At 38.0% G+C, this 11,011-nt stretch overlaps 2 protein-coding genes across 2 annotated transcripts; both read left to right on the forward strand.

Annotated features, from left to right (window-relative positions):
* The first annotated feature begins 1,641 nt into the window (after window positions 1-1,641).
* Window positions 1,642-3,364, forward strand: LOC119189062 (tetraspanin-9-like). Its single transcript, XM_037437722.1, has one exon. The coding sequence runs from the start codon at window positions 2,502-2,504 to the stop codon at window positions 3,258-3,260; it is 759 nt and encodes a 252-aa protein (XP_037293619.1). The 5' UTR covers window positions 1,642-2,501; the 3' UTR covers window positions 3,261-3,364.
* A 454-nt stretch (window positions 3,365-3,818) lies between these two features.
* Window positions 3,819-6,369, forward strand: LOC115448578 (CD63 antigen). The gene has a single exon (XM_030176051.2). The coding sequence runs from the start codon at window positions 3,882-3,884 to the stop codon at window positions 4,644-4,646; it is 765 nt and encodes a 254-aa protein (XP_030031911.1). The 5' UTR covers window positions 3,819-3,881; the 3' UTR covers window positions 4,647-6,369.
* The last annotated feature ends 4,642 nt before the right edge of the window (window positions 6,370-11,011 follow it).

An 11,011-nucleotide genomic window follows, 5' to 3' on the forward strand; every position in this document is an offset into this window, starting at 1 on the left:
ATAAGGAATATTTCACGTATTGTAATAAGTTTTTTATTTATTAAATGAAGTAGAAGGGTTATTTAATAATACAATCAAAATTATATTTAAACATTGCTTATAATATATACTAATTATAAACTAAATAGACCAACTTAATTACATCTAATGTAGACAAGTTAGTAGAAAATAATTAAGCTCATTATATTTTCAATTATGTTTTGAAATATCAAAACTATTCAACGGTACTCGAGAAAACTTCTCACTAATATAACCATTGAATTTTATAGTGTTTTTAGTATATCGTAGTTTGGAACTTGCGCTCTATTACAATAATATCGTGGCACGTAATTCGCATGGCAAGAAGAGCCCTGGTTGCACCTCTGCCTACCCCTTCGGGGGATAAGATCGTGATTTTTTACTTACTCTATAACAAGCAAATTGATCTTCTAATGGTAGGTTACAATCGCCTATACACATCTACAATATAAGAATCATTGCTGCCTTTAAATATTGTCAAACATTGACGTATATTCTATAGACACGAACGTCCATATAAACTATTTTTTCAAAATCTGAATTATAATGGCAACCAAAACGTCACTGTCATAACCTATTTATTCTTGAACAACAAATAATTTTACTTATTTGACTAATATTCTTTATTCACATCCAGGTTTACACTTAGACTCGAGTTCTTATATTATGAGCGACACTCCGTACATAATCCACGCTGTCAAGGTTGAATCATACTAAAGTCAGGTGTACAGATTGCAGTACAATTCTGTCGAACACAATGAGAGCACGGAGCGCTAGATCTAGTACGTAGTATATGTATATCGATGTTGTCAAATATTTCATAAATATAAATATGAAAAAGGCGCTAAGTATTACAACCTTGTACCTCCCACTAACCACAGAACCATGGCGTCTCATAAAAACTGTGTCACAGATAAGGTACTTAGGTGTTACGAGAGCGCGCCTGAGGTCCGAATAAGGCTCGCCGTGTACAGTCAAGCCGGACTGATGGCTTGATGACTATCAACTGATGGTATTCGGATAAAGTATTCGTCATGGTGTTCGGTTGAAATTTCTTAAGAATATACGATTAAATATTTTAAATCATTCCATGGTATTTATAAACTACATTTACTAAAGACAAATGCCCATTACACATAGAGATTCAAGCTCCGAAGCTAACACTCAAATAATGACTGAGATTTTGTTTATTTAAATACTAAAAATATTAGAAAGAATAAAAAATCTAATTAGAAGTCTTCCAGATAATTGTTATTAATAAAAATGCCTTAGTAACCCCACTAACAAATCATAAAAACACATACAAATACCTACTACGTAGATGTACGATTTGCTTACTAATAAAATAAATTCAGTGTTATTGTTGAATTTGATGTGATTTTACTGTCATTTATTATTCATAATATATAATATACTTTTAGATTAACATGGCTGCTTTAAATTTCTACCATTTTGATATGCATAAGATGATTTAAATTCCTCTATGAATACATAAAACAACAAATACTCATCGCAGACTTTTAAAAAAATAAGAAAATTTTAAATTGAAATTATAAAAATACATATAATTATTAAAAAATAAATAGACGTAATAAAAACAATTATATAAGAGACATCGAACAAAATATAAAAACAAAATTCAAACTTTTCGACGAATTGCGCAATCTTTTCTTTAAAGTTAATAAATATTGAGAAAAATTTTATGTCGATACAATATGTAAGCAATATTATAATAACAGATCACGATATTGTCGCCCCTGCTCGTGTTAATTAATGCTATCTAAGATCTTCATTACATTTTATCTTTAGAAAGGGTTTGAAGTCACCCCACAAACATTGCGAATGAATCATAGTACAATTCATAGTAAATTTTTCCTTATAGCGGTAAAAACGTTCAAAACACGAGGAAAATATTTTTCTATACCACACATTCTTACTAATATTATAAATGTGAAGGTTTATGATGTTTGAATGTTTATATTAGAAGTGAAAGCAAAGGCTGAATAAATTGGGATGTAATTTGGCACCCGGATATATCATAATCATAAACATATATAGGTTAATTGTGTGTTGTATATATGCAAATATTTACGATCCAACAAAGGTATCTCACACGGGCGAAGCCGCGACACCAAATACTAAATTGCAATATCATCGGAACAAAACAAAACCTCACTAAAATGATAGCATAATAATATACAAATGCATTTATTATGAACTAATTTTATCGAAACCGCGTGATATTTACCATTCAAATGCGGTTAGCGAAATTACTAAGTTAGCAAAACCACTACATTGCATAAAATTGTGAATTAGTTCAACTTCATTGTTTAATCACAGGTATGACGGCTAATTACATTGAGTATTAACATCTGGCTCAGTAATGACATATTTGAAGTGATAATTAATTTGAATTTTAATTAAAACTAAACTGGTTGCACCCCTCAGTTAGTCCACGCTACCGTTCGTGTTCGGTCGACACGATGTCTTCGGAAGATATAATCCAAACTGCGTTGCATATAGTGAATATTATATACTCTGTCTTCGGAACTATCATTGCTGCGACTGGAATCTGGTTCTTCGTGGAACTCTCAGAACTCATCAGCTTGAGGAACAGCAACCACTATCTCTTGGACTACCGAGTCTATTGGCCCCAAGTGGTGCCATGGCTCTTCATTCTCTATGGAGTTTTCGTGATGCTGACAGCCGTGTGTGGTTGGTGTGGAGCTAATAAAGAAAGCCGAGGGTTGCTCGGAATCCACGGAGTTTTTCTTCTCTTCATTGTTATTGGACAATTAATAGCTGCAACTTTAATCTTTGTTTACGTCGATGGAGAAGCCACTGATAATTTCATAACTGATACGGTATATGATGGATATCATAATACGGAATCCAATACCGAAGCCTTAGAGGCTTTTGGAAGATTCGAGAGGAAATTGCGATGCTGTGGAGCGAATGGCGCAAGAGACTATAAGAGCTGGAGGAATGATCTTCCTTTAAGCTGTTGTCTAGATAGTCAGAGCATTTGTGAGTTTACTGATAAAGAAGCAAACGAAAGACTTGGATGTGCGAAGGTGGCTTCTGTATACACTAAGATCATCAGTTCTTCTGTCGCTGGAGCGTCTCTACTGTTCTCTCTGGTGGAAATTGTGGGATTAGTGTTGGCTTGGAGGTTGTTTGACTCTTTGAAAGAAGTGGAGCATTATATTCAGGACGAGATGGCGGGCGAAACTGAGTGTTAATGTTAGTGACAATTACGGATAAGTGATAAGTTAATTACTTAATTGTTTAAGGTAAAGTAATTATACACTAAACATTGGTGACTCAAGTTTTTGAAGGTTATTAAAATGGTCATGAGTAATTAAGAAATGATATATTTATGGAATACATTATATTTAAAAATATATAGGTAATTGTTAAAGTAATGCAATTTTGAAATATGTGTCACTAACACTATTTAATTTTATATATTATATTGTATTTTAATTGATTAGGCAAGCATGTAATATTATTTTACGCACTATCTTAATTTATTCCATAACTTTCTATTAAGGTTACATTAGATGAATTGTTTTAGTAACTTAGTTTTATAAATTATTTTAATGGAAGAATAAATATTGTTAAGTTATAAGTAATTAAAAAAGTACAAGTAAATCTACTCTAATTCCCTACAAACACACTATCAACATATTAAAACACATTACTTAACTCATGTTAGGATCAATCCATCAGTCAATCAAGCATACTTGTTCGCGTGCGCCCACACTCCACTCTAAGGCGCGGCGAACACGTTTATAAAACTAGTTGCATCACCGCTGCACCTCTCATTTGTTCGACAATAATCTGCGCGTGCGGCCGCTACGATGTCCAAAGACGACATGATACGCTCGGTTCTCTACGTAGTTAACGTGATATACGCTGTGTTCGGGCTGATCACGGCCGCCACGGGAATATGGTTCTTTGTGCAACTATCAGAGTTCGTCAGCCTAAGGAATAGTAACCACTATCTGCTGGACTATCGTGTGTACTGGCCTCAGGTCGCGCCGTGGCTGTTTATCCTGCTTGGACTGTTTGTGATGCTCATTGCATTCTGTGGTTGGTGCGGGGCTAACAAGGAAAGTCGCGGTCTCTTAGGCATCTATGGAATCTTCCTGATTCTCATCATAGTTGGACAAGTGATTGCTGCTACGTTGATCTTCGTGTTTGTTGATGGTGAAGACACTGACAGGTTCATAAAGGATACAGTATATGATGGATATTACAACACCCAGTCGAACCCTGATGCGTTTAAGGCGTTCGGAAGGATTGAAAGGAAGCTGAGGTGCTGTGGCGCGAATGACGCGAGAGATTACAGAAGTTGGAGGAACGACTTGCCGCTCACCTGCTGCCAGGACAGTTACTACCGCGCCACTTGTGACTTTACTGATAAAGAGGCAAACGAAAGATTAGGATGCGCGAAAGTGGCTTCTGTTTACACGAAAATCATCAGTTCTTCAGTCGCTGGAGCTTCTCTGCTTATCTCCTTGGTGGAAATCGTCGGCGTGGTGATGGCTTGGAGATTGTTCAAATCGTTAAGAGAGGTGGAGCATTACATCCACGAAAGAAAGGAGGGAGAAACCGAGTGTTAGTGCCAGTATTACCGAATTGTGTTCGACACGACTGTAATCGATTACCGACTCTTTAGACATCCTTGTTAACCAATTGTCTAATTAAGATATCTTTCACGCGTCTCGGGTCAAAGTTGGTCTGGAACGGTCATAATGCGCCGCTTCCTCTTTACCAACGTTGACTTCTCGAATGACGTTACCCACCATTATAGTTTTATTTGGGTATTTGCAGTTACCAATATTATAAGTTTTGTAAAATTCGGCAGCTTATAATTATGTCAGGAATTTATTAAGTAGTGAATGCATTAAGTACCCAATTAGTTGTAATTAGGTTATATCGGTATTTCACAATGTATTTGTTTAGAAAACGGTATCTAGGTCAGGCAAAATTAAATTCGATAATTGTTAGAGGAAAGTAATTTCCTATACAATGATCTATGGTGGGACGGAAGCTCAATTGCATTTCTAGAAGCGTGAGCTCATGTCGTAATGTGAGAGGTTTCAAGGCCCCTCATGAGATTTCGGCCTCTGCTACCTCTGTCCCACATACAGCTTTCGCAACAACTATTGAGCCGTTACGATACTCCTCTATGTTAATTTTTACGCAACGTGTGTTATGCTCGTAGTATTTACAATGAATATCAATTTGGCCTTTCCCAATCTTTGTGGGTCGGATTGTACACGTGCGATGAATTTTAAAGTTATAAATTTAAACAGAAATTAAGAATGTATAAGAATGTATATTAAGAATGTAGAATTTTTCAAAGGGTTATTTCAGACCCCCTAAAAAGAGAAAGTCCATGTATACGTTTATTTATATTTATATAGATTTTTTATATACTTTTGTAATGCCGCTCCCCACTCTCAATTTTTCCTAGCCCCCCCATTCGTACCCCATTTCCGCCTTTATGTGCCTTTATATTTAATTGTATTTGGTAACTTGGTGCTTATTATAAGTGTCATTGCCCTAGTTAAGTGTTTTTGGCAAAATTAATGTAAACTAACATGAGTTGGCAAAGATGGCGCTTTTGTCGAATTTTCGTATTCGAAATTTAAACGTGATTGTTTAAAAAAACATCTACTTTATAGTAAAAAGATTTTTTTTTTAATATTTTCATTACATAATAGTTTGTTAGTTAACAGCGAAGTATATCAAAGCTGCTACTTGCCAACTGATGTTTAGTGTATAAGTCATATTTTATAGTTTTTCAATAAAATACTTTTCCGTCCTTTTTCGCCATAAAGTATGCTTGTATGTCTCCATATGCCAAAGAATGAAATGTGTGGGTACAAAAACTGAATAAATGATTTTAATATATTCTTTGCATGCATAATAATAAAATCACATACGAAGAGACAAAATGTATGAAGTGACTTTTACATAATTATTTTTAGAAAATATTTTTTTTATTAAAATGTGACTTTATACATTTTTCCTTTCAGCTTTCGGAATATAAGTTATTTTTTATACATGGGTCAATTTAGAAAGCATTTTTAAAGATACTGCTCGCCTTTTATGCCAACAATTTTAAAGACCAACTCGATGACTAATTCTGGGTTGCTACTGTTTATGGGTATTCGTGGCATTTGCCATTACGACCGACTTTCTCATTAAATCACTCAGATTAATCATTTTGCAAGCTTTAATACATAATTAAATGATTTCGCGCTTCAGAATTGACCCAAAATTTGTAAGAACTAGTCTTAAGTCGTTGTAATAAATTTACGAAATTATAAAAGAAAACTAGTTTTTAATTATACCGCTTTCGTAGTTGGGTAAACAATGAGTCAGTCTCAGGTGCTGCGAATGAACGGGGTTCAATTCTGGGAAATAGTTTAGAAAGTTGTATGATCATTTTGTGTGAAATAAATGCCTTCAAATGCCTTTAATATACTATAGAAAGCCCAAGTTTGTTAGTTCTTTGTTTGACGTCATATCTTTGGAGCTACTGTTTCGACTTTAAAAATAATTTTACAAATAATTATATCCATTATTTCTGAGGTTTTATTAATGCAACGGATTTTATTGTCAAATTTTTTAAGGATTTCCAGTAATATGCAGTCTGTTGATGGTAAATCCTACATTGCCAAAAAGAATTCTAAGTATGTACATGATTCATATTGAAGGAGGATAAATGACATTGATTTTTTATTTTTTCGCGGTTTTTTATATGATAATTTTCTTCCGACGTTTCGGAGACTTCAGCCTTCATGGTCACGGAGCATTTCGCCTCGAAAAATAGTTATTTCAATGCCTAACATTCGCGTAAATATAAGAAATCAGGATGAATGATATTTGCGCGTGGAAAGGTAAGTCATATTTAATAATTTTAAGATGTTCAAGACAGGTTCAGTGTAATGACCTCGTGAGTACAACGCGGGAATTATTAGCTTATTTAAATACCAATATTTAATATTTTTTCATTCTAGTAATAATGAGTAATTTTATGATAATTAAATGTATCACGCTCCAAAATTCAATTCAAAATTAGATCACTTAATCAAATTATCCTGTGACTCCTATTTGTATTTAAAATCGATCATGACTACATCACAGACCAATTTTTTTATGTTATATCCGTTGATGCATGACGGTATTCATCATGCGTGACTTGCAATGCGTAGCGATTGTATTGAATCAGTAAAAATTGGCAAACTAATGCATATCATATCCCGTTGTCATATCGAGGCAGTCATACACTATAATGTCACGAGCAACATTTATACATTATTTAAAATAGATTAATTGATGCAAAAAAGTAGGTTAATTACAAGCTTTTAATTCATACTATTTATCAGATAACAGAAAGAAAGCGCCGCACCGTGTGACGTCACAGCTGTTACAATGCAGACGTGCGAGGGAGATAGAGAATTGTTCCAAATACTTTTGTATACACTAATACATATTGCATATGAAATATTAATTGATCATAATATTTCTTCTGTTTTAAGAAATATTATTTTCAATAGTAAGTAATTTACGCGGAATAAAATTTTAATATACAAAATAATGTAGAAATCTATAAAATAATAAAAATATAATTCGAAATTCCACGTCAGTTTAATTTATGTCGCCTTTCCACACGTTCTCTACACAAAGAAATAAATAATACATTTTAATAATGGTGACACAGCTGTTTGTTATGTAAACATGTCCAATGTTTACGTGTTGTGAGAATTAGTTTGTTACGCAATAAATGGCGAAGCGATACTTCCGCATTGTAGATTACTTAAAATGCAAGTTTTTATATAATCCTTATTATTTATTAAAAAAAAAAATATATCTATACAAGAACTTTTTTCGAAAAAAATAACTTTAGGAACACGAGCAATAAATACTAGATCGTTATTTTTTATTTGGTTTAATGTTCATTGAAATAAAACAAATTTTGGATTTTATCTCTATTTTTAATATAATATTCAAAATCAAAGTTACAACTTACAATATTTAACTATATTTTACAATTACATTTTTTTAAATAGTTTAGCTGTTAATATAAATAGTTTTATTTCAATGTCTAAAATTCGCGTAAACATAAGTAATCAGTAGGATAATATTGACGGGAAAAGTGGAGGGTTAGCGCCCTCGTGGAAGATCACCGACTAGAGTGAACAAATAATTAAACCAACTCAAGCTGCACGATACAATTCACGCAATGATAGAACTAGATGGAGGGAATTTATATACTTAGCCTCTTATTCATAGACGTTATTTATCTAAGCTCTATCTTTACTGTAATAACAAGTCTGTTTCTCCGTGCTGACGGCATGTCAGCCTTCGCAGTGCGTAGACATAGGGCCGTTGTGATTGGTTAATATTGAGATACAACTTGAATTTAATTGGCTGTCTGATAAACAAAGAAGCTGAACACAAAGCAATCTGTCAGATAAACAATGTCTATGAATAAGGGGTTAGCCTACTTCGGTCATTCCCAACGATCGGGTGAAAGTGTCGACGAACTGGCGGCTCTTGAGCACCAAACTCGCCGACACTTCATCTAATGATCTCGCCTCTATTCCGCCCAACATCGTGACTCGCGAGGAAACGACCGGCGCGATTCGCTCCTTCACCAACCATCTCCACCACGTCTTGAGCGAAAGCTCCGAGAGGGTGCCCGAGACCGGCAACGGTCAGGGGCATCTTCCCGATGACGTGAGATGGGTGCTGAGGAGGCGAAACGCAGCACTAAAAGCCTGCGTGTCTGACCCCTCCCGGATCGACGACGTCTCGCGCGTTACCTCCAACGTGAGGCCAGACGTCGCGTAAAGGACGCCGTCGATTCGAGGTGGGAGCAGCACTTGTCGGAAATCAACCGACCCACATGGCCTTTTGGAAGCTGGTCCGCTCTTTCAAGAGAAAGGATGTGGCCTCTTTTCCTCCGCTCAATCGTCCGAATCAACGCCCCGCGTTTGACGACGACGAGAAAGCGGAACTATTAACCTCCACCCTGCAGTCTCAATGCTCGCTCGAATCCATTCCGTAGACCGCGATCATCTTGTTGCGGTAGACACATACGTCGAAAGTAGGAACGCGATCCCTTCGCCGCCTATTCCGCGACCGTTACAAACAACAATCGACCCGGACGTCGACGCGCCCCCCGACCCCCTCGCCCCGGTGACGATCGAAGAAGTCGTCACTCTGATCAAGGCACTAAATAGGCGAAAAGCCCCCGGGGCTGACGGTATCCCCACTAGGTTACTGAAAATGCTACCGGGGCATCTGGTCAAGATTCTTGCTGACATCCTCAATGCAGCATTCCAGAACTGCTACTACTTCCTGAGGCCTGGAAAGAAGCAGTCGTGATAGGGATTCACAAGCCGGGTAAACCCGCGTCTGATCCGGCCTCTTATAGGCCCATTAGCCTCCTTAGTACGATAGGGAAACTTTATGAGCGGATCGTCCTCGACCGTCTCAAAATAGTAGCCAATTCTCACAATCTGCTCCCTCCGGAGCAGTTTGGTTTCCGTAATAGACACAGTTGCGTGCATCAGATACTCCGCATCACGGAGCATGTCTACTCTAAATTCAAGTTAGGATTTTATACCGGTGCTCTCTTCTTCGATGTTGAGAAAGCATTCGACAAAGTGTGGCACAACGGCTTGCTGTACAAGCTGTACACTCTCAACGTGCCCACACATCTCGTGCACATCATACGAGAATTTTTGTCGAATCGCGGTTTCAAATATCGCGTCGAGGCACCCTCTCCTCATACCACCATCTCGGCCGGAGTCCCGCAAGGCTCCGCGCTATCACCCTTTCTATTCTCGCTATATACTAGCGATATTCCTAAATTCAAAGACGCCCATCTGGCGCTATTCGCGGACGATACGGCGATCTACGCTTCACGTAGAGAGCCGGAACATGTGGTGCGCACTTTGCAGGCCGCCGCCGACCAGCTCGGCGAGTGGTTTCGCAAATGGCGCATCACCGTCAACCCTCAAAAGCCAAGCTATCCTATTCTATAGGAAGTTTCAGAGAAGCGCCTAACGCTTCAGTTAGATTGTCTGGCCAGATCATCCCTTGGACCCATAAGGTCAAATATCTAGGTGTGATCCTTGATCAGAAGTTGACCTTCGTCCCACACGTAAATGCGGTACGCGCGCGAGCCGCATTCGCGATGGGCCAGCTCCACTGGCTCTTAAACCGTAAAAGTAAGATGTCTATCCGCAACAAGATTAGGATCTTTACTACGTGCGTTAGACCGATCATGACGTACGCGTCACCCGTATTCGCGCATGTACCGCCTGCTCGACTTAAGCGTCTGCAGGTGTTGCAAAACAAATTTCTCAGACGTGCACTCGATGCCCCGTGGTACGTTCGCAATCGCAACCTCCACGTGGACACCGATATGCCGACCATCAGGCACTTTATGCACATGGCCAGCAGACGCTACTTCGATAAGGCGGTCAATCACCCGAACCCGTTAATCCGACTCAACTCGAAATACACTCCATTTGACCGCGCCAAATGGAAGACCGCGTTCAGTACTATCAGATCCAGAGGACGATATCACTCTGGCAATACGTAGAAAGCACGAGCTGCTTAAAAGCTCAAACACTCCACACGACCGTTGCTCCGTCCTCGCCGCCGAGGACCTCGCCGCGTCCCCGTCCTCCCGACCCTTCTGATAATTCCGGCCCGGACGCCGATGTAATTATGTTAGATTGTTAGGTCGTTTTCGCACCTTTCGCGTTTCCATAAACGTTGATGTCCCCAAAACATCTTCTCTCAGTGGCCGTCCTGAGCCGAGGTCGTGACCCTTTAGAGGGTCGCCCTCAGCATGGTCACTTAAGGGCTCGCAGTGCCTAAAGCACGCACCCGCAAGACCGGTGTGTTTGTATAAGCCGACCCTTGTCAGGCTAACAAACGTAAGTCAGCATCAAAA

The sequence above is a fragment of the Manduca sexta genome, chromosome 2 (assembly GCF_014839805.1).
Source record: "Manduca sexta isolate Smith_Timp_Sample1 chromosome 2, JHU_Msex_v1.0, whole genome shotgun sequence".
Lineage (NCBI taxonomy): Eukaryota > Metazoa > Arthropoda > Insecta > Lepidoptera > Sphingidae > Manduca > Manduca sexta.